The sequence below is a fragment of the Ailuropoda melanoleuca genome, chromosome 2, assembly GCF_002007445.2.
Source record: "Ailuropoda melanoleuca isolate Jingjing chromosome 2, ASM200744v2, whole genome shotgun sequence".
Taxonomy (NCBI): Eukaryota; Metazoa; Chordata; class Mammalia; order Carnivora; family Ursidae; genus Ailuropoda; species Ailuropoda melanoleuca.
This window is the reverse complement of record NC_048219.1, coordinates 196935701-196960339: the sequence shown is the minus strand read 5'-3', so window position 1 is coordinate 196960339 and position 24639 is coordinate 196935701. Positions and strand designations below refer to the sequence as shown.

General features: G+C 48.9%; 1 protein-coding gene across 2 annotated transcripts in view; it reads right to left on the bottom strand.

Annotated features, from left to right (window-relative positions):
- Positions 1–4031: 4031 nt before the first annotated feature.
- ASB1 (ankyrin repeat and SOCS box containing 1) overlaps positions 4032–24639 on the bottom strand; it is a 20836-nt gene continuing 228 nt past the window's right edge. Inside the window, exons 1-5 of one of the 2 annotated variants that reach the window (XM_034655532.1) lie at positions 23877–23910; positions 21161–21302; positions 18644–18946; positions 11065–11450; positions 4032–9854 (exon numbers count right to left, since the gene is read on the bottom strand). In XM_034655532.1, the coding sequence (XP_034511423.1) occupies positions 9727–9854; positions 11065–11450; positions 18644–18946; positions 21161–21302; positions 23877–23895 (978 nt within the window). In that variant the 5' untranslated portion in view covers positions 23896–23910 and the 3' untranslated portion in view covers positions 4032–9726. Of the gene's footprint in view, positions 9855–11064; positions 11451–18643; positions 18947–21114; positions 21308–23876; positions 23911–24639 lie in introns of those variants that run through there. The other variant, XM_034655533.1, reaches the window with a different exon arrangement.

The window sequence follows — 24639 nt, the reverse complement described above, 5'->3', positions numbered from 1 at the left end:
CCTCCTAGCCAAAGCTGAGTCCCACCCATGCCATAACTCGTAAAAAGAGAATGAAGACCACCAGTGGGCTCAGACTGCTGTGAGTCCCTTCCAGCTGGCAGAGTTCATGAGATGGCCTCCAACACAGGCACTGACAGAGGTAACTTTGGCAAGGGTCCTGGGCAGGCTAGAAAGTGCAGCATAGCCCCTAAGAGCATCCCACACACCTGGCACTCATCAGGAACATCCCCAAGGTGGTGTTCAACTTCTGGCTGACCGCATCCTCACAGAGGCTGTTCTCAGAGCTTCTCTCCCGTGCTTGTCTTGTTATGGTGAACGAGGAGAGAACACATTCCCTGCACACTTAAGGCCTTTCTCCAGTGTGATGCTGAATGAGGTAAGGCCCTTGGCTGAAGGTTTTCTCACACTGGCTGTGCTCAGAGGGCCTTTCTCTATGGTGAATTTGCTTGTGCTGAACGAGGAAGCCTCTCTGGTCCAAGGCACTTCCAGCACCTTCGCCTTCATAGTCTTCCTCGGGTGTGAGTTTGCGCCAGGGGTGAATGAGGTTGGACCAGCAGCTTAACGCTTCCTCACACTAGCCATACTCAAAGGGCTCTGATGCAGCACAAATCTGAAGTTTGGGCAGATTTTCCCACATTGCCGTACTCCTAACATCCTTCTAGGCTGTGCACATTCCAAGCTAAATCAGAGCAATGCTTCATTCTGTGCCTTTAAAAGGATTTTCTCAGGCGTGAGCAGTCTGCTGCTGCATGAGCTGAGATGCGGCTGAAGGCCCCACTACTACTGCCTCCAGGAGCCCTTCCTCCCGTGAACCTTCTGATGCCCCGCCAGTATGGATCCTTCCCGAAGCATCCTTGGCACACTGGCTGCGCTCTCAAGGCTGTCTCCGGCCTGAACGGTGTTGTTGAATGAGGCCAGAGCTGTGGCTACAGAACTCCCCACTCTCACTGCCCTCCAGCCGGCCCCCAGCGTGGCTGCGGGCAGCTCCCTCGTTTGCTGTGCCTTCCCGTGGGTAAGGTGTCCCCGGGGGGGGGGGCTGCGGGGCTGCGCGGCTTCCCCCGCCCTCAGCGGCCCGGTGCTGGAGGAAGGCACACGGAGGGCTTCTCCGACGTGTGGACTCCGCGGCTCTCCTGCAGGATTGCTCTCGGCTGCTGCTCCGGAGCTGGTTTACGCTGCGGCCGCAGCCTCTCCCGCACGCCTCCGCACAGCCAGCTTCTGCCCGCCGCGGCGCCGGGCCCTTGGCCGGGGTCTCCGCCCGGGCCCCGCGGCGCACGGACCTGCCCGGGGGTCGTGACCCGGATTACTCTTACAAAACACCCCGCCCGAAAGAGCCACCCCCGGCGAATCACCACGCGGCCTCCGGGGAGAAGCTCGTGGCTACACCCCCGAGAACCCGGCCGGGAATCCTCCCTCCCGGACCGCGAGAGACCACAGCACCGCCAGGAGTTCGGCTCCAGAAGCCCCGCCCCCACCCTGGCCGCGCGCAGGGAACACCCCCTCCTGGGTTCTCATTGGCCCTGCGCCGCGTTACATCATCAAAATGGGCGCCGGGAAATGACATTTCCACATGAGGCGGGGCTTCGCTTCCTCTTAAAGGCGATGCGCCAAGATTTACACGGCAGGTGCTCCAGTGCCCCCTCCTGCAGAGCAGTGGGTGTGGTTACTGTCCGAGCACCTCTTTCGAGAAGTTGTTTTTCTGGAAATTTGATTTTCACATTTCCTATCACAAACTTGTTGACGGTACCCCTATCACTGGGTATCAACGTGATCTGTAACACTGCCCTTTTTCACAGTGATTTGTATGCTCTTCGTCTTGACTAGTCTCTCTGCAGGTGCAGATTTTCTTAGTTTAGGAAGAAGCAACGTCCGGGTTTGCTGCTGCCCTCTTGCTTTTGTTTTTAATGAATTTCTGCTCCTTACTTACCCCTTCTACTCTCTGTGGGTTCATTTTGCTGCTCCTTTCTACCGCATACCCTCAGCCTTTCTTCCTTTTCCACTTTAGCTCTTGACCTCTCCCTACGGGAAATGAAGATTCGATGGCTTTCGCGCACACATTTCCGCACCCCCATCCTAACGAAGTCTTTCAGCTGAATAGTTCAAACTCAGTGTCCATCCTACTAGGACTATGTCAGTACCAACCACCGCGGAGTCAGCTACTATTATTCTGGTCACTTTTTGTTTCTTGCCCATCCTTTTCTTCTTGGAGTTACATCCCTTGGCTTCCTAGTAACTTGTCAATAACTGAATCCCAATTCTTATCCAAATATGTTCAGAGGCAGGAGGATGCAGTCTAAGAACTAAGACCTCTCTGGGGCTTCCTCACATCTCCTCCTGACTGGGGGGCTTCTATGCCTTGTGCATTGCCGCCATCCCAGAAGCTTGGGTGCTCCTGGTGTTGGGTCCCCCATTTCCTGGGTACCATGTTTTCCCCTTTCTTGGTGTACTCCCTCATTTTGGAGTAGTACATCCTCTAGTGGTTTCCTAAGGGTATGCGGAACATAAATTTTTAAAGACACGACAAGTCTGTAGCTTGGCTTTTAATCTAGCTGGAAATATTCCCGTCAGAATTATGAAAGTGAAGGGTCACCCTCCTCCATGGCCCAGTGCGGCATTGAGGACTCCAGAGCTATTCTGATACCTGGTAGTGCATACATGTCCTGGTTATTCGCTCCACAAGTTGCAGATCTTTTCTCTCCAGTACTGAAATTTCAGAGATGCGTGTTGGCAAGTCTTCCACTGTGTTAGCACTACATTGGCTCTTGTAATGTGGAAACTCTGCCCTTTGTTCCCAGAATTCTCTCGATTTGTTGGCATCTACTGTAAGACGTGGGACCATTTGCTTGGCCGCATTCAGCATTGGTATGTTAGGTCTTTCCTCTGTCAAAATCCAAACCGCATACTGAATTAAACAAAACATAAAGAGGAGTTTACTGCAAGGCTTTCAGCCTGCAAACCAGGTAACTCAAGGCTACAAAAGCAATGAGTCCCAAGTTGCTCACAGACTAAGGGGCTTTAATGGGAAAAATACAAGTTACTTTGCTTTTTCAGCTGATTGGTTGCCTAGTGGTGTTCTTTCTTATTTGGATGAGGGTAGCTGAGTCAGGGAACAAGAAGTCCAGAGTTGGGAGTAACAGACCCAGCATGTGGGGGCCGGCTGGCGACCTCTGCTGACTTCTCAGAAGGGCCTTTCATTCCTGTAAGGTTGTTTCCTTTACATGCCTGCACTGATGGTCTCCATTTCGTCCCTGACATAAGGGACTTCATTTTCTTCTGGTTCTATACCTTAGGCTGGTGAGATTCCCCAAGAAGCCTCTTTCTGCTCTATTCCTGCCTGCAGGAGATGAGCCCGATTCCCAGCTAAAGAGTTGACATACGGAAGGCTGTATGTGGCAGGCCTCCTCCGTCTTGCACTGGGTTGGGGCAGGCACAGCTGCCCAACTGCATGTAGCACAGTCAGGACGATGTCTTAACCTGGCTCTCAGCCAGTCCTCCCACTCTCACCCACAGCCACTTCGAAGGTACCTGAGCTGCCGATTCAAGAGCCTTTCGTTGCTCTGCAGGGAAATGAGATTCTCAGATACTCACTTCTTACAAGGGGTTTTCTCAGTGTTTCTAGATCAGTTACCACTCCTCTGTTTTCTTGAGAGGTTCATTCCTAAATTTTGTTGCTATTCAGTCAGCTTAGTGGATCTGTACATTTTTTAAAAAGTAAAATTCTGCTGTCATTTTAATGGGATTTCAGAGAAGGAGTTATGACAAACGGCCACACCGACTGCACAGAAGGCTGGGAAATGAAGACTATTCTGGGAATTTAAGCGTCCAGCTAAAACTGTGGGCTTTGTTATCACAGATGAATACTGGACAGTGAAGGAAAACCACCAATCTCTACCACACAAATTGAGCTGGTTTTGAGACAGAAAGTGAGGCCACCTTTCCAGCAGAGCAGGAGAGGTGTGCATGCAGCTAGGGTTGAAGAAGATGAAGAAGATATCTGAAACAGCAGACACACAGAACATGCTAGTGTCGCTAGATAAGAATAAATGTCTTTATTTAGTTCCTTCACTCCTGGGTCCATCCCAAGGCTTCATACCTCACCCTCCCATCAAAACACGTCACATGTAACAGAGGCCCAGAAACAATGGTTCTGCCCACAGTTCTCCACCACCTCCCCCATGCAGCACTGTGGGGACAATTCACCTTGCCTGAAAGCAAGGGGCACATTCTCTTCAAACTGGAAACCCCACTAAGTAAATCAGGCTTGGCCAGAAGTTTGTATCTGTGCCACCTTCTGGGCACCCCTCTACAACAGCAAGCTCCCTCCGAGCAGTTCAAAAAAGTTCCTCTCTCCACATCATTAGAAACTTTCCTGAGAGCCAGTCACTTGGCTGAAATGTGTATTTAAAGATTTCACAAGACCAATTTCTACCCATTAAGATAAACAGTCCAAAAAATTAAGGCATTGGGGAGGGGGTGAATTAGAGGGTAATAAAGCATTTATTAAAGTTACAATAACATATCAAAGAGGTCCATCATACTTTTGGAAATGCTTAACCAGGCACAAGTGCAAGAACAGTCACGGCCCCAGCTGCTGCGAGCAAACACGCCTGCATCCCCAAAGCAGGAGGGACAAACAGGGTCTACGGTGAACGTTCCCGTCAGCCTGTCTCCAGGCACACAGGCCCACTGCAGGTCACACTCTTGTGCCCACCACCAAACAAGCGCCAGGAGCTGTGCAAACACTGCAGAGCAGAGCAGGGACGCTGCTGCTAAGCCACGGCAGCAAGCTGGGACTTCATACATACACAAACACCACACTCAAACTGCAATGATGCACATTCGTACATCACCTGGTAGAGATCTGAAATCAAACCAACTTTAAAAAAAAAAAAGGATGCCCATGCATTCCAGACACTGCGCGATTCCGTGTTAAGGCCACAGAAGCCTCCCCGCCTCACTTCTCCATCTGATTGTCTGCCTGGAATCTATAGTATATATTCTGTACATCACTACACTCCAAAATCTGCATGTCCCTCCCATGGAATTCTCCCAGGACACAATTTCACTAACCATTCATGAGCGCACATTGGTTACTTTACTCCACACCAAGGGGTCAGGTTCCGGGGGTGGGGGGCAAGAGGGGAGTAATAAGTAAGCTGGGGAGAAGGAGGTCATGTGGCCAAATGAGTCACTTCCAAGTTGGCGCGGAATCCAGACCACTCAGGACTGGTCACTGGGTGCCTGGCAGGCGGCCAAAGGGGCAGAAGAGGAAGCTGAAGCCTTGGATCCAGAACACCCACTCTACCGCCGTCACCAACAGGCCACGGAGCCACCGGCCCCCAGGCCCGAGGTAAGGGCAGTCCTGACCGAGAAGGCCACACGGCAGTTCCGGGGAGTGTGCTCGTGGGTTCGGGAACGGCTGGAGCCCGGTCACCGCAGGGAGGCTCTGTCACCGCCAGACCATAAGCACGCCTTCCCCACACTGCGCACAGTGATCTCGAGCTTGCTCTTGGACTACGAGACAGCAGAAATGCAACAGCGAACACGCTGTTTTAAGAATCCAAGAGGAATTTCTCACATCACGTAAACATACACTGTAGCTAGACTGGGGTTCCCTGACTCTGTGACTTCAGAGACTGGCAGGCTTAGAAGAAATTCTGGGGCTTGACAAAGAGCAGCCAACATTTTATCTTCCAATCAAGAGCATTTTAAAAAATAAAAATATTGCCCTCTATTACCACCTTCATTACATAAAAGTACACGTTATCACCCAAATTAGGAAGGACATTATCTCGAAATAAAATATAAACCTTTAGGTTGAATAAACTTACTTCATAAGGTATTTAATACGTGTCCTTGTATTTACTGACCTTCACAGAGCCCTCTGTGCCAAGGGCCTACGCTGCGGGCCCCCATGACCGTCCCTGCCCCGTGCGCCCCAAGGTCACAGGCCCTTCCAGCACCGTCATCACCTCCAGTGCACATCCACTGAGAAGAGGGACAACAGTCACGACAGCAGTTTATAGTCACAGGGACTGCTCAGTACAAAGTGTTTTTGCACACGTCCTGTGGGCGGGCACAGTCGGAGCGCTACAGCGCGAGCGGGGAGGCCACGCACTCGCACCACAGCCTGGAGCCCGCCCCGGCCACGCGGCCGTGCGTGGAAAAGCGCAGGCAAAGCACTTCTGTCTATGGCTGAGTCTCCTTTGCTCGGACCTCTGCCTGCTGCTGTGCCTCCCCTTCTACTTCTGCACGAACCTTCGACTCAAAAAACCAATTCAGAGAAGAGGGAAAAAAGGAAAACGGATGGCACTTACGCCTGAAAACAGAAACATAACACCACTAGGAAACTGCTAATTGTCCTCTTTTTAAAATCACCTAACAAGTACATGCTGACAGAAACTTACCAAAATGCCAAAAGAGAACATCAAAAACCAAGCATTGCTGCCTTAAACACTTTTCTGGAACAAGGCAAGACATAAATAAATAAATAAATAAATATATAAATAACAAAAGTAATACGAAAAGGCACAGCCACGCGTGACACGGACGGCTCTGGGAAACAGACTCAAACTTCGCGCCCAGGATGCCAGAGCGGAATTCTCAGAGGTTATCAACACTGCCCCCGACCCCAATCCCGGCCCATCTGAACACAGCAGCCAAGGCCCGCAGCAGGACGCTGTTCAACGGCCAGGAGGTGTCCCATGAGTGGGAACAGTCGGGACACTCCTGGGACCAGGCTGGGGGGACACTCCAGCTCACTCCCACTGGTCCGTTGCACCCTCCCTAGGGAGAGCTCCGGGGCCTGCCGGGCAGCAGCCTCTTCGAGTCCCACCACGTTTCCTGGCTACAGGGGACCTGGGGGCCCCATGCCTAAGAAACATGATTTCATACAGTGTTCTAACGGAGCTCCTCTTTCCTCTTCAGCATCCCATCCCAGCCAACGGAAGGAAAGGGAGCCTCAGTGAAGTGAAGTGTCAAACAAGCAGGAATGACCACAAGCGACCAGCGACATTGTCCTGAGTTTCATGTTTGGCAGCTATGAAGTTTCAAACTAGAGGCTGAACCTAACAGTCCTCAGGATTCGAAAAGCATCAGCAAAGTCCGGCTGAACAAACAATCAGACCTGTGCTCTGCAAAGGAAGAGTGGGGGCCCCGGTCCCCCGCAGACTGGCCAGGAGCACAGCACATTCGAGGGGCAGAGCAGGAGAGTCCCTGTTCCCTGGCTCACCCTCTCCCAACTCACACTATCTCCCTGGCCAGATCTGGGGGAGACCCAACTATGAGAAGCAACTCAGTCCATTCCTTTTAGACCCTTTTAGATTGAAAAATGGTTCAATCCCCCCGAACGAAGCCCTGCCCTTGCTTCACTGGGCAGCAGACCCTGACACCGCTCTGCACTGGGCCCTTGCCTCTGTGCAGCCCGAAAGTCGTGCCTACATGCACGAGACTTCTGCACTGGCTGGGGGGACCCTGTCCTAACACGCCTCTGCAGAAAGCACCCAGTGGGGTAGACTCAGAGCGTGTCACGCGTCTATAACATGGCCTACCTGGACAGAACCTGAGCCAAAAGAGCCGAGGCAGGGGGACACAGTGCTGGAAGAGCTGAAAAGTAAGGTGAACTACCACACACTCCAGAAACTCCTATCTCAGCCACTCAGGGGTCACCGAGAAGGTGACCAGCCACTGCTTTCCCACCTCTAGTAACATGAAGCTCCTGCCAGCAGCCCAGTCCACCCCTGGGTGGCTCAAACTTCCCTATATCCAGGGAGCCCTACCTCCCCACAGCTCCTGCCAGAGCCTAACAGTGGTCCTGGTCCCACCCTGAATGCCACGAAGAACACCCCGAATCCCTTCTCAGCTGAAGCCTTTGTGGCACTTGGCTCTGGCTCTAAGGACCCACATCAGCTACCCACAACCCGCAGCTCACAGCGTTGCTCTGACCGGCCCCCAGCTCTGCATCAGCCCAGCCGGACAGGGAACCAGGCCTTCAGCAGCAGCGCACAAGCCCCATCTCGGGCTCACACAGCCATCCCACACTTACACTATGGCCACAGCTTGTGATAGGGTCACTGTAACCACGTGGAGCCTCCAATGATTGTGTCTTCCCTCTGAATCATCCAGGGCCTCTTCTCCGCTCCGACCTCACACACGCACCTACAGGTCACACAGCCCGGTGTTCAGGAGAGCCGTCCGGGACACGAGGTGGGGTTTAGAATTCTATCCTCAAGCCGCGTAAGACAATGAAAGACACTGCCTATCTCCTCGGCTAAAACCTACAATGCTGTTAGTAATTAAGTAAATCTGTATCACTAATTCAATTATTACAAATTCGATAGCTCTTAGGACAGAAAACCTAAACACAGATTTGAAATCTGCCCACTCCCAAACAAGTCTGAAGGTTAGAATTACGATTCCACACAATGGTCATCAGAGGCTTCCAACTACCAGACGTGGTTTCCCAGGAAACAGCATCACCTGGAGAGCTCTGAAGAGGCAGCCGATGGCCCACCTCCTCGGACACAACCAGAATGAGCTGCACAGCCCGTGTGTGAGAACCCTGCCCATCTCACCTCAGCTCATCTCACCTACCAGCACCCCCAGGAGGCCCAGGGGAAGACTTCTGACTCACTGCTGCCCCTGTCCTCACGTTCTAGGAGCAACTACCAAGACATTAAGTCCAAAAAGGTAAAGAGCAATCAACCAAATGCCAGATGTTTTGTCCACTGGACACTAAGCAACGGAAAGCCTGGAACCAACCAGAGGACAAGGGAATCTCCCCGTCCTGGAGCGCCGCAGGTGCTCCGTCAGTTAGAACTGGCAGTGAATGCTGTTGGAGCGGTCCTTGGTCCAAAAGTAGGCAGTCATTTTACTGGCTAGTTCTTCAGTGCGGGCCTCCTAAAATCAATCCGTGTCTGGAAGCTCCTCAAAGGGAAAGGGCAGAGAGTTCACGAGACCTGCTGGCGTGACGCGAGGCACAGGTCGGTATGAGAACAGGTGTGGCACTGAGGAAGGTTCTCCCTGTAGACTTGGAACAAAGGCAGGGACTGACTGAGCTCACACAGCCGGTCCATGCAGCCAAGAAACCATCCTGGAAGGAAGACAGTTAACAGAGGACACTGCCACAAGAAGAGAACACGGAAGTGGCAAGAAGGGGTGAGTGTAGACACATGCCACATGTCACCCCAAGGAGTAGGGAAAACAAACTAGCAAGTCCATGAACTGCATTTCTGTACTCTCTCTCTTTTTTTTTTTTTTTTTTTTTTTTTTTACCAAAACTCTCTTTTCATTTAGGTATTAGAAGGCTTTAATCAAATAATTAAATTGAGAAGTAAAAATATAAACAGAAGCACAGTTCTGGAAAGTGCTAGGAGTCTTCCCCACGGGAGCTATTAGCAGGTCTCCAACCTCAGCCCGTACTTACACACACCGCAAGGCCCACTTCATGAATACGCTACCGTGAGAATCCAAAACAGAGATATTGAGGAAGAACGAAATGAAGTTTTGTATGAACTTTTCAGCTGACAATGACCCCAGGAGTGTCCAATGCCCCAAGCACCTGAGATGGAATTACAATCCAGGAGAACAAGGCCGTTTCTGCTTTACCAACAGCCAAACGGGTTTCCGTCAGCAGCACAGACAGGATGTGGTTCACGGGGCAAGAATCGGTGTCAACTTTCACTGCAGGTCACTTTCCTCCTCCCTGCAGTCCACCGCCGCACTCGCATTCTACTCATAAAGCAGAAACTTTTTTATGGGGTCTGGCAGAGGCAGCGAGGGAATCAGATGGAGTCGGTATTTGCCAAGAGCTCTTCTCACGGCCACACGGCACAGATTCAGCAAGGTCCTGGGGACACCTGGAACACCGTGGGAAGAAAGGGAGACAGAGGGAGGGAGGTTAACCAAAGGCTGGCTGAGATTAACAGACAGAACTGCACTGAACGCTCACTACCAACTTCCCAACTATTCAGTGGAGAGCGGTCCCTGGTGAGGAAGGTCTTGTCATCTGCTCCTCCCGTCTGCGGAAGGAGTGAAATCTTCACCTGGGGCACCTGCTCACCGGGACAGCACCTCCTTGACTGGGTTTAATTTCCTAGACAGAAGTAAGAGCTGACCACTGAAGGCCCTGGCAGGTGTGAACAATGGACCCTTACCCTCCATCAGCTTTTGCTCCTGGTCAGTCCCAGGAACTCCAGGGGGACCCAGGAGAGACAGGCTGAGCAGTCTGTGAGGAGTGCAGGCTGACAATTTTGCTCTGGGTCAAAACAGCCTAGCCACATCTCCACCTTATGAAGTAGGCACAACACAGGCAGCTTCTATCAGCATGGCTCCAACTGACCATTAGCCAACTCTTTCGGGGAAGGCTCAACGGGAGCACGTTTTAATGACTGGCGTAGGAAACTCCAACAACAAAAACACAATAAACTCAAGTTCTGTGAGAGGGTTAGGGAAAAGGTTTTCAACTCAGATGCCCTCAAGACCCAGGCAAGAAGGAGAACTATAGTAGCCTGCAGGAGGCGCACAAGGTCCACCTCTGGGCCCCAGAGAACACCTCGGACAAGAAGACCAAGCTGAAGATCACTGCAAACAATCTGGCTATCGACTGACTAATTCATTGGCAAAATCCTTCTTCATAAATAAGCAAGCTATGGAGTTTATTCTAACAAAAACCAGACGTACCACACAATAAAAGTAACGGTATTTGAGTGGGGCTGAAGAAAGGGAATGAGGATGCCTAGAGGAGAAAGGACTTGCAATTTGTTGTCAGGCAAAAATTTTAAAACCATGCGTAAGTGAAGGACTTTGGGGTCACAAAGCAGAGTAAAGAGATAAAGAGACTATAATTCCAGGAACTTTGAACATGTACATTTATATATGTCTTTATAGCAACGCTTGGTGTCTAAGTATTTGAAAAGACCAATCTGGAAGTATTCCGGAAACTTCCTAGCCCTAACTGCAGATTCTGACTAAATGCTTCGTTGGAAGAGTCTTTTTTAATCACTACCACTTGATTCATTCAAGTGACCCACACAGACTGCAAGTCAGAACGGAACTCAGGCCACTTACTTCTGGCCTCTTTAAAGACCTGCAGTGCCTCGGGGTCCACCTTCCTTCTGCCTCTCGACTCTGGGCCCAAGGATTCCCACTTCACCAGGTTCAGGTTGGCTCCAAACTCTACAAGCAGGCTCACGAAGGCCGCCTCACAGCCATGACGCAGGACGGCATCCATGACACACCCAGGGGAGCCCCTGTAGAAGCCCTGCGTGTTGACGGGACCATTGCAGTTGAAGTCGGGGTTCGCCCCCGCCTGGAGAAGCAGCTTGAAGCACTGGAGGTTGTGGTAGGCTGCGCTGATATACAAGGGGCAGACCACCAAGGAGGTGAGGCGCCGGGAGAAAGGGGGCCGGATGTCAGGAGTCAGGTGGTGGTTGACGTCGACGTCAGCCCCATACCTACAGGGAGACACAGGGACAGTGAGACCTTGTGGTAGACTTACCGAAGTCAACTGATCCCCACAGCACCAGAGACAGGCCTGAACTCCGTGAGCAGTGGGGAACCGCTGAGGAGACGCCACAGATCACAACGGTCTCATGACTCCCAGCAAGGTAAGACAGTAGTGAAAAACTCAGAACCCACTCACACAAAAAATTCATCAGGGAACTCTTCAAAGCCTTTGAAGAGCTGACAATCTTATGGCTATTCAAACTACTTCAAAGCAAAGAAAAAAAAGGAAAAATTCAAATTCATCTTATGAAATTAGCAAAACAATCCCAAAACCTGACAAAAGCCACACCATAAAAAAAAAAAACAACCTACCAACTAATTTCACTTACGAGTATCAACTTAACCACCTTCAATAAAATGTTAGCAAAGCAAATCTGAAGTATATAAAGAAAACAATATATCATGACCTCATGTGGGTTATTCCAAGAATGCAAGGGTGGTTCCAATATTAGAAATTCTAAGAACACGGTCCACCATATTCACAGAACTAAAGGGAAAATCATGATTACCTCTATAAATGAAAATAAGAAGGCATGGGACAAAACAACACTAATGCAGGTTTATAAATACTCAATAAAATAAGAAGTGATAGACATTTCCTTCACAAGATAAAACCCAGATGTTGGCGTCTTAACTAACTGGGAAAACGGGGCTCTACTATGGAAGCCGAGGCAAGCTACCTACACCCATTCTCCAGCCCACTATTATTCAGGCATTTTAAAGATTTATTTATTTGAGAGAGAGAGAGCTCGTGGCTTGATCTCAAGACCCTGAGATCATGACCTGAACCAAAATCAAGAGTTGGACTATAAACCAACTGAACCACCCAGGCACCCCTAATTCAGGCATTTTAAATAAGGGTGTTAGTTCAGTCAGACAAGGGAAAGCAATTAGCTGATTAATATCATAAAGGAAGAGAAAAAACTTTCCCTATTTTCAAAGGATATGACTATGCCTGGAAAGCCCTGAATAATTAATGAAAATACAATAAGCAATATACGATATAGAGAGAATTTATTAAATACTTTAATGAAGTTATAAAACCAACAGCCTTCCTTCATACATACAAAAATAAATTCAAGACAAAATGGAAAAGATCTCATTTATGGAAGCTAAATAAATTTTATTTTATTTTTTTTTAAAGATTTTATTTATTCGACAGAGGTAGAGACAGCCAGCGACAGAGGGAACACACGTAGGGGGAGTGGGAGAGGAAGAAGCAGGCTCATAGCGGAAGAGCCTGATGTGGGGCTCGATCCCATAACGCCGGGATCACGCCCTGAGCCGAAGGCAGACGCTTAACCGCTGTGCCACCCAGGAGCCCCTAAATAAATTTTAAAATGAGATACCTAAGCATAAACTTAATAGTACATGTCCAAAACTTCCATGAGGAAGTTTAAAAGACACTCCTAAAGTCACACGAGCAGACTTAGGAAATGGAAAGCCCCACCACTGCCTTGGAAAGGGGGGCTCAACACTATTAAGAGGTCAATTTTCCTCTAGTCTATTATATAAATAAAAATCCCAGTAACATCTCTGGAGTTACAGAAGTTGATTATAAAGTCCATTTGGAGGATCAAACAAGAAAAGATATAAAAGCAAAGCTTTTTAACATGAAAATTAAACAAAGAAAAACGTCTGCATGACAAAAAGCAGCGTAAGCAATGTAAAACAGTAAGGGGGAAAGTTGAGGGAATGTTACAAAGGATTAATATCCTTAAAATAGAAAGAGCTAATAAAAGGCAACCATCAGGGCGTCTGAGTGGCAGTCAGTTAAGCATTCAACTCTTGGTTTCAGCTCAGGATATGATCTCAGGGTCGTGATCCTGGGATCGAGCCCTGCATTGGGCTCCACACTGTGGACTCCTTCTCTCCCTCTCCCCCTCCCCCCTGCTTGCTCACACTGTCTCTCTCTAATAAATAAATTTTTTTCCTAAAAAAAGGAGCAGCTAACTGTTCTACAGGAAAATGAGCTAGAGACGCTGACAGTGGCAAGCATCTCTCAGCCATCCGAAAGGATGCTCAGCCTCCCTCATAACACAAAAGCAAATTAAAACTACCTTTACACCTGAAACTAATGTAACATTTTTTTTAATTAAAAAAAAAAATTACCCTGAGATACTGGTTCTCACCTATCACACTGGAGAAAATCAAAATTGTATTGACCAAGCTTTAAAGAAACAAGAAGTCTCATTCCGTTCTGGGGGCAACGCAAAATGGAACAATCCCACTAGCAGGAATTTGGCAAGAGCTGGCAAAATTACATATGCATTTACCCTCTGACCCACCAATCCCACTCTCGGAATCTCTTCCCAAGATACACTTGCAAAATTCTGAAAAGACGCATGCACACGACAATTCATCAAAACGTTATCCGTAAGGGCTGAAGGCAAGAAACAACCCGCAGGTCCCTCAACAGGAGACCGGCTGAACAAACCGTGGTCCATCCATATAAAGCAGCACTGAACCGCTATGAAGAGGCGTGAGCAGGATCGCTGACTACTGCTCTGGAACGACCTCAGAACACATTTAACAAGTGAGAAAGGCAGGACCGTGCAAGTGTGTACTATGCTACTGTTTATCGGAGGGAAAATGGTTACTATACATACGTGTATATGACATGACTAGACATATACACATTATGGTTATTTTAACAATGGAGGGATAAACCATAAAAGTTTTTAAATGGCCATCTACAGGGGAGTTGAAGGAGACCAACAGATAAACTTTTTTTTATAATATACTTTGTTTTATAGATTTGACTTTGGAACCACAAAAATATATATCATAAAACAAATTAAATAAAAAGCAATGCCCAAAAATTAAAAGCAAAAAGAAAACCACATTAACCCAACTTTGTATCCAGACGGTGCCATTATGTCCTGCCTGCAGGGTGGCTCCTCTTTCCTGTTGTACTAAACCGCCAGATCAGCCAGACCACCCCCAGCATCAGATTCCCCTAGAAGGACCTGAGACAGGAAGCTGGCCAGCAGGGAGCTTCATGCAGATGGGCACGCTCACAGCCGTCCCTGCGATAAGCCCCATGGCTGTCGGAGGGGCCCAGGGACAGCCCAGACGTGAGGAAATGCACCTCTCACAGGACGGGTGAAGGAGCGGCCTGACCTGGAAGCCTCGTTCTTCAGCAGAACCAATCTCTAAATGACTCTAAAAAGGCAGAGGCTTCAGGGTCCCCTCAAGGGACCTGCCCTTGTCCCTGACCTCAGGGAAGTCGAAATACATGACTCACAATCAGGAATTTGGAGTTCTCCCAGCCCAATTGCAAACTACCAATCTAGGTCCCTTTAAGCTAAGCAGAGGCCACTGACTCAAACACAGATGGCAACCCGGCTCAGGATATCAGGGTCCTGGCAAAGTCAAGAGGGTGCTTGCTAAAAATGCTGCCTGGCATGGGGTGTCAGAGCCCACATGGGGTGAGGAGTCATGTGTGAGAGGGGGCAGCAACATCAGACTGGTTACTGGGCGGGGGGGGAGGGGATAAACAAATAAATACGTTAAGAAGGAGAACCAGGTCTCTGCTGGAAAAGCAAATAATAAATTCAGAAAAGGAGAAGTAGGATGACCCCTGCGGTACCAGACTGGATTGGAAGTATCAGGGTGAATTCTACTGTCGATGTATGTAGACACAGAAATATAGACAGAAATGTGTATCTGTAACCTTAGCTCTGTCCAAATGGAGGGCCTGAAAACAGCAACAGCCCACAAGCAATAAGCAGTATCCATATCCAGATCTTGTTTTTCTCACCACCATTCTCCACTGAAAGAAACCAGGACTCCTTGGAGAAATTACTAATTCTGGGGCTAAGACAGGCACGGTGCTGGATGAGCTAGACTACGTTGCTCTAAGAGAAAGTGAGAAACTGTTCAAAGGATGCGGGGGACATGGCGTAAGGACAGAGCTGGGCTCCACTCTGACAGGGCTCTCTGCAGCCAAATCTGAGACAATCTGAGCATCAAAATAATAATAATAAGGGATTATAACTCTTTGGATAATACACGAAACTGTAAGTCTAACACAAATGAATAAATTAAAAATTTGATGAGAAATACGATATATATGTGTTGCTCAGTTACCTCTCTGCAAAACACGAATTAAATAATTACAGAGGGGAAAAAGAATAGCTTTACAGTGAAGAAACCTGACAGACACCACCCTAATCGAAAGATCAAAGTGAACGTCAGCAGTAAGCGGCCCAAGTGCAATCCTGTGCAACCGGATAGGACGTGGAGAAGGGCCCCGCCTCCCTCCTGTGAGATCCCCGCCTGGCGCGCATTACCCACTCTCCTCTGAGTCAACACCAGACAGCCAGCACCTGCTTCCCTGAGCTTCCATCACCCCAGACAGCCCTACAATGCCACACAGGTTTTGTCGGCACATGACTCATGGAATTAGAAAATGACAGCATGTAGAAGCAGAGAAGACGGGCGACAGGCGGGGGCCTAGGGCACAAGAAACAGCACCATTTTCCAGGCCATGACACAAACGGCTGGCCAGCAGTCATATTCTATCACCTGTCTCTTCAGCACATTCTGAGTGTCTGAAGGAACTTCTCCCTGAAACCCACACTTTTGCTTGCAGGCAGCACAGGCCTAAGGAAGAGAAGGGACGGGCACACAGACCGACGTGCTCACAGGACAGTCCTCTCCCCCTGAAGCCACGCAGCATCGTCGGACACCACAAACGCAAACACGGCCCAGCCTCCTAGATGCCCCCGCAGTGACAGGACAAACATTCTACAACCCACACCAAACCAAACAGAAACTGCCATTTCACTTCATACGCTCAACCAAGAAAGAAAAAGAGAACTAGATTTTAAGCCGTGATTTTTTTTTCCCTCCTTTTGTTAGGGATAGGTCTTCCAAAATGTTTATAATTTTGGGCAATATGACAATCTGGTTATTAGCTGAGCTATGGGAAAGACAGCCCTTCAACCACTCATAAAACTATGCTGGATAGGATCCAGTTAATTTTAATTCTGAATATTTTCCAAAATTCCCCTCCTGCTTTTAATATCTCTGGCAAGGAACCACTGGGACAACTCAGTGAATCAATATAAATTTTGCACATACAGAAACACCACTCCTTACCTCTTTTTAAAAAACATCAGCAACATATATCAAGGGAATTTACAAGCAACAGAATGGAATTTACTTGCAGGGCAACAGCAAATTACGGCATGACAGCAGAGAGCCCTGCATGTAAGGCACAATGACCTAGGAAGGCAGGAGCTGACATTATATTTAGATTGTATTATTTGTTCAGTAACTCAACCATATCACTCCCATTTTCCAAAAGTCAGTAAGTCAGTTAGCTGGTAATTTAGAAAATAGAAAACTTTTTCACATGTGTTCTTGGTACCTCACTGTAATAGTAATGTCCTACGCTCCAGTGAGGGAATGAGATGTCTTAGTAACAGTAACACCTTCTCAAACAGGGCATCTGTATATGTACTTCTGAAAGTCAAGCCTGCAGTTAATTCAAAGCAGTTGTGCATCATGAACCCACTAAAATGCCTAAAGGGATTTCTGGAGCCAAGATGAAATTTCATTGATTGATCCTATTCAAAAATATTTCCAAATTAATGGCTTACATTCTCTAAGATGCAAAGATAGGGACTGAGGTGGCTTGGATGATTAGACTAAAAATTTTTAAAGAGAAGGGAAATACCACAATACCCTCGTCTGTATTTCCAAAAGCCAATTCCATAGTCATTAAAAAAAAAAAAAAAACTTTTAATGAATAAACATATTCTCAGTACCTAATTCAAAAACCACGCCCTGCGCTGGGCTAGGGGACACCAGGTCTCTTGCTCCTCAGAGCCACCCCACTGCAGCCTGTAACAGCAGGACCCTCACCCAATCCTTTCCACACTGAACACTGGCTACCTAAACTGTCCTCTGTCCAACCACAGGAAACGCCTCCAGAGCAGGGCACAGGAAAAAAGCATCTTTGGTGGAAAGGAGTCACTGGAGACACAGAAAATGAAATTGTAATCTGGTTCAAATTCTTTAAAAATGTAACCATTAGTACAATTAAAATAAGACCATAAACTATCTAAAATAATATAAAGGGAAAGCAAAGAAAATATAGATCATGGAACAAAGATACAAAATAAAGAACGGCTAAGAAACCGTAGAGACACAGACCTAACATCAGCTATGGCAATAATGTTAATTGTATTTGAAAAACAAAGAATCCTATACAGTCAAATAAGAAAGGTGAGTACCCAAAGAACTACTTAAGCCCACGAAGATTAAAAACTAAATGTGGCACAATGCTGTGTAAACGAGCCCTCCCTCGATGAGACCCTTTGGCTTGATAATGAGCATAACCCACATGCAACAACTTTTAGCATCAAAACACAGGAAGCAAAAAATCCTAGAAATAAAACAGGAAGCTGACAAATCACAACAGCAATGAGAGACTAACAGACTTCTCTGACCTTGGGGCAGATCCCATGACTAAAAGTGTAAAAAAAGAGAGGGCTCATGAGTAACATGACTAAGGCCACCATACCGTCCTATGCAAATCAAACACCCCGGTCATGTATTTTGTTACAAGCACCCACAACAACGTGTGACATGAAAAAAAATTAAAAACTCAGAAGAAGCCCCAAAATGCAAATTATACACTCCACATTATCTGAGCACAATACAATAAAAGCAGTTCATAAAAATGTGTATTAAACTTTTCTCCTCCATAACCATACAACAAAGAGGAAATCAACTTCAATAATACCTCATTTAAATATGGGGTAAAAGCTTAGCAGATAAGACCAAAGCTACACGCAAAGATAATAATAACCTTGAGAGCTGACACTTTAAGAACGAAAATGAATAATCAATCATTCAACTGAAAAAAGGAGAGAAATAAAGTAAAATTAAGGAAAATGGGAAAAATAGAAATAGAAATTAGTAAGCAGAAAAATAAGAGGACTGAGCTAAGAAGTAGCTCTTTAAAAAGACTAACAGACAATTCTTCCAACACATCTAACTTTACAGAGAGAAGTAAATACAGACAACAGGGAAAGAGAACATGGCCACGGGATCTAGAGGCAATGGGGCCACGTCCCCCACAAGGGCCCGTGCAGGGCAATGGTGGCTAGGCTTCCGCAGCACTGACCTGATGAGGGCCTTCAGAATGTCGGCCCTGCCCACGCGCGAGGCATGGTAGACGGGGGTGCTGCGGTGGTGCCGGCTTCCGTTAGGGTCGGCGCCAGCTTCCAGGAGGATCTGGGCGCTCTCCAGATGTCCATTCACCACAGCCACGTACAGGGCAGTCTGTCCTTTTACGTCCACGAGATCCACCTCGGCCCCTTTCCGGATAAGGAAGTCCACACAGTTCCCGTGGCCCGCAGTGGCCGCGATTCTCAGCGGTGTGCAGGGGAGCCAGCCACAGCACCAGACAGACTTCTCGTTGATGCGGCTAAGAGAGAACACAGGGAGCCAGGCTGTGAGGGGCAGCTGGGAAACCCACAAGCGGCTCTGCTTCCTCTCGTACTGGTCCATACGAGGAACAGAGATGGGGAGGGCAACCTCTTCAAACAGACACCCCCGTGGTTCAAGAACGCCTCCACGTGTGCTCTGCTCTATGAAATGCTGGATCCGTGCACGGGGCGGAGCAGATCTGAAGAGCCCACTCCACGGCAGAGGACACGGAGCCACAGGCCGACTGACAGGCAGAGAGCTAAGGTCTCCACAAAGCGGGGGAAGGGTCCGCCCAGGGAGGCAGCGTGGGATCAAAGGCAGCACACTCATGGGCAATCTGCCAGGGTCCCAAGACCCTCCCCCCCCCCGGACCCAGATACTCGCTGTGAAGGCCTGAGCTTGGGCCTTAGCATCCTCACTGGGAGCGGGTGACCCCTGTGGTCCCCCTACCCGTGACACAGCACAAATGACAGCCTGCAGGAATCGCTTAGGCCACGCAGCACCACACTCCCGGCCAACATCAGCAGAGGGAAACGGGCTACGCTCAGCTCTCATCTCACAACCAGACTGCAACTCCCTGTCAAGGACTGCCCTGCCCCAGCAGTGCAGGCCCACTGACCCACCGCGTCATCAACCCACACAGCTCACTGCAAGCTCCCCGTGCAGCTCTGAACGAAGCCTGGCCATCCAGCTCACTGATGCAGGGGCACAGAAATACGTAGTGGGGCAGGGGCTCCTCCTTCAGCTGCGCACTGGCTCCCACAAGCCAAGAAGACCAAGGACTCATCATCAAAGTAAAGCGCAACAGAAATAGATCACTGGGTAAAGCCAAATATAGGAAGAAAGAAAAAAAAGTACTTGGAAAAGCAGTATGAAAGTACCTAATTGAACTCCATCGTTTTTATTCTACTGTTGGATCTGCAAATTTAAGGTTTCCTTTGGGCTTGAGTCATTTGCATTAAATATTCATGCAGAATCCATCTGACATCTTTGTATGACAATCCTTTATGGATATTTAGAGCTTTTTTTTTTAAAATATCTATTCTGATGAAATAATGTTAAGACATCAGAAGTAAAGAAAAAAAAAAGGAACCTACTCTTGAATTGTTAGAAATCCTTCTCCTGGGAGCTATTCATAAAAAGCAGCATTAATTTCAATATTGACACACAGGCATTTCTTCTATCAATTCACTGCCATCTTAACCCTGAAGGGGAAACAGACACAAAGCAGGAAGGAGTTTTTGTTTGCAGCTCAGTTTTTTTTTTTTTAAGATTTTATTTATTTATTCGACAGAGATAGAGACAGCCAGCGAGAGAGGGAACACAAGCAGGGGGAGTGGGAGAGGAAGAGGCAGGCTCATAGCGGAAGAGCCTGATGTGGGGCTCGATCCCAGAACTCCAGGATCACGCCCTGAGCCGAAGGCAGACGCTTAACCGCTGTGCCACCCAGGCGCCCCATGCAGCTCAGTTTCTAATCTAGCTGGGACTCCAATCTTCAACCCACCAAGCCATCAGAGACACCCAGAGGGAAGGCAGACTCTGTGCTCTCCCAGGGGTCCCTGGATGAGAAAAAAGTAGCATCAACACAGGCTGCTACGAAGGAAAAGCCTGAGCTGGTGCAGAGGAACAGGCAGGATCTGGCGGGCAGCAGGCACGGGCCCTACAGACAAAGGGAATGAGAAGGTGAGCACACAGCATGTCCCCGGGTGATGAGAAGGCCGGTCTGAGGCTGAACCCCAGGCCACGGGGGCAGAGAACTGGGGACCACAGATGCCAGAGGAGGGTACATCAGGAAGTCTGCACCCAAAGGGGGGGGTAACCACATGAAAATAACAAAGTTAGGTGAACTCTAGTGTACAGCTTAGGGTAAAGAGCCACAAGAGACTTGGAAGGGGGCAGGACCACTCTTGAAGAGAGTAACAGTGCTGCCATCAGGACTAACATCCAGAAAGCTGACACCAGAAAGGGCCAGAAGTTTCCTGAAAATATAAAGGTCAATGACGGAGCTGAACTTGAACTCAGGTCTCCCCACCCTCACTACCTGCCTATCTCCTACAAGTCTGACCACGCTCCCTCGGTCTCCTTTTCTCCCGTCCTCTAACACTGGAAAGCAATGGGGTCTTCCCGTGCACACCGGGGAGACACAGACCCTCAGGGATCACGCACCTCGGCTTCCGGCAGCACTGGGCCAGCCCCGGACAGTGAGGCTCACCTGCGGTAGCTCTCCTCTTGCAGCAGGCTCCTGAGGGTCTGCAGGTCCCCCACGTACGCTGCGTCATGGAGCCTCGTGTCCTCACAGTGCTCCAGCGGATGGTCACAAAACTGCTCCCTCAGCCACTCCTTCAGATTAGGACCTGCACTGAAGAGAGGGGCTCCTGTCGGCTAGGGGAAACCTTGCCAACACCAGCCAACAGGGGGTGCCGTCTGTAGCGAGCCCTTTGCGCGTAGGAAGGCTACGTGCGTACGCTCAAACTCCCCAGAATGAATCATTCCCATGCTCCAGAAATGCCCAGAGCTTAGAAAAATACAGAAAGTTTCCCTCAGGGAAACAAGCACATTCCTCACACCAAATCTGACAAGAGTACTAATTTTGAAAACGGTGGTGAGACAGGAGGTAATGAATCAACCCTACTGAAGAATACAGAAGGTCCTAAACAAAACATTAGCAAGATACAACTTAAGATACATATCAAAAGTCCACCATAATATTACTCTATTTATCCCAAGAATGCAGCAGTGTCTTAATACTGGGGAAAACCATATAATCATCACCTATGTTACAAAAAGATGCTTGCATTTGGCAAAATTCAACAGGCACACAAATGCAGCTGTTTGCAACTCGGATGACTACAGCAAGCTGACCTGGGCAATGGCCTCACAGGAGTCTCCGTGCCTAACTCATCAGACGGTAACCTAAGATGGGTGCACTTTACTGAATGTAAGTTACACCTCAATAAGAAGGAAAATGTCAAAATATATGCATATAAATAGAAAGCCAGCTTCACATAATGGAGACTACAAACTGGAGAACGATAACAAGACTAAACCACTCCAGGTGCTCGGACAGGATGAGTCAATGCTAGACAGATTTTAAACGATAACAAATAAATTAAGTGGTTTAACAAATCTCTGGGATTTTTATGAGATGTGACAAAAATATCATAAAAGTCTATCTGGACAGGCACCTGGGTGGCTCAGTCAGTTAAGCATCTGACTCCTGATCTCAGCTCAGGTCTTGATGTCAGGGTCCTGAGCCCAAGCCCCCCACTGGGCTCCATGCTGGGCGTGGAACCTACTTAAAAAAAAAGTTCATCTGGAAATATGAATGAAAAACCACCTGTTTTTTAGTACATATGAGAAAAAAAACGACCCTACCGGTTAACAGAACATATTATCTCTTATCAGAATAAAAAAAATAAATCAAACAGAATCAATTGCCCAGAAAAGACCTTAGGATAAAGATAAATGGGTACCAAAATCTGTGAGGAACAGAAAAAGTAGTTTCTATAGACTGTTTGTGTCTCCCCCCAAAATATGCTGGAATCTTAACCCCCCAAGGGGATGGTATTAAGAGGTAGTGACTTTGGTAGATGATTGCATAGATCACTAGGTTAGGAGAGAAGAGCCTTCATGAATGGGATTAGCATCCTCACAAAAGAGACCCCAGAGAGCTCCCACACACCCTCCACCTGTGAGGACAAAGCAAGAATACTGCCACCTAGAACCAGGAAACAGGCCCCTGGCAGACGAAGAATGTGCTGGGCCTTGGTCTTGGACTTCCCAGCCTTGAGAGCTATGAAAAATAAGTAGTCAACAGATTTGTAAAATCAGATACATATTTGCAAATTATCAAGTTTCCCCCCTCACACTAAAGCCCAGAAGTAATCTCGAGATAATCAAGAGTCCTGCAGACCCCGTTACAGACAGGGGCATAAGGAAAGAGCACGTGGCCAGGCACAGGTGGAAAGCACACCCCTCCACAGGTGAACTCTATCCAGTGATGAAGTTGCTTTTACATTCACATCAAATGTCTTGAATACCTACTGCATACAAGGACTGACCATGGTACAGGCGATGATGAGTTAGCTTCCTTGCCCTTCAGGACTCAACAGTTCACTGGCAGGTGGCAGGGCAGCCAGGGTTCACACACACACACAGGTCGCTCAAGTGGATCCCACAACCACACCTGCAGCCAATCAACAGGCAGGCATCAAGGAACCCTTAGGGCCGCCACCGATCTTCCTTCAGCTGTTCTCCTCCACAGCAGTTACCCTGCAGTTTCACCCCCCCCCCCAGTGAAAAAGCTCAAAGCAGGAGCGAGTAAGATATAGGAAGTGTAGAGCAAAGACTGACAGGTAAGTGGGAGCCACAGATTTTCGCTAAGTTCTTCTTTGGGCCTCCCTTGGCCGGCCTCTTTTCAACCCACTCCCGGGCCCAGCTCAACACAGCCTTCTCTACACCCAGCTCCAGATCCAAGGACTTCTACTTTTGCGTGTCTCTGATCAGCTTCTCCACTGCCAAAGCAATGGCTCCATATAGGACTTAGACCTTAACTGGAAATCTCTGTGTCCCCTCCACTCCCAGGCCTGCAACACTCTAAATAACAATAGTACTGCTCGGATATGAGAGGCCCTGCATACAGGCCAGAGCAGCCTGTCTTCCACGCAACGCCCTTCTACACTGGGAAGCGGCCATCCATCCTCCTCTCCTTCCATCCTTCTCCCTCACGTTCCAATGACATCCCGGACACTGAAGTCCTGTTCCCTGGGGTCACAGTCAGTCTCAACCACATCCCAGGGGAGAAGGGGCTTTGTCTGAACTGTTCTTGTTCACTGGGGTGTCCCCAGCTGGGAAAGGTCTGGCCAACAGCAGTTCCTCAATAAGCGTCTGTTGAAAGCACAGACGGAGGGATGAAAAGCACTACTTACACCAGTCTCCAAGTGTCATCAACTACTTGGAGGGGTAGCTCTCCAAAGACACAGATGAACACGTGAAGTCCAGAGCACAGAAAAGCATTTGGTACACAGGGCAAACTCAGCAACGAACACAGAAGAAATCCCACCACAGGTTAAGAGGGAGCGTCTCCTGCACACAGCAAACACCACACTTCACTGGTAACCTCACATCTGCTTAGTAGGAGGGTCTCAGGGGGAAACCCTACGTCTGAGGGTGAGCCTTTCTAGCTGCCTCCTCTGCTGGTGGGCCACGGGCCCCTGGACATGCTGTGTCACGGACAGCTCGCTGGGGATGCCGTTATCGCTGTCCCTTGCCTGTGCATGTGCGGTAACACCCCAGGCAAAAGCCGTGGGTGGCAGGGCGGAGAAAAGACACCTGCCGTGAGGGACTGGCCTCTGGGGGCTTTCCCGACCCGTGCGCTCAGAGCTGGAAGATGATCCGTGTCCTGTTCTTACAGTTAGGGCCCTATCAAATCCCCACTGGTTCATGGACCGGCAGTTAGAAAGCAAGTTCCACAGGAAAGGAAACCCAGCGCGAGGATGTCCACACGAGGCCGAGGAGCCGGCACACGCAGCAGCCGGGGCCGCCCCGTACTGCGCGCCGCGCTGATACGACCTCGGCGGCAGGGCGCGGCTCCGTGGGCCTGGCCCGCTGGGGACAAGGACGCACGGCCCCCACCCGGGCGCCACCGCCGGGGTCCCTCGGCCAGGGCGCTGGACCCTGCCCTCCGCTGCC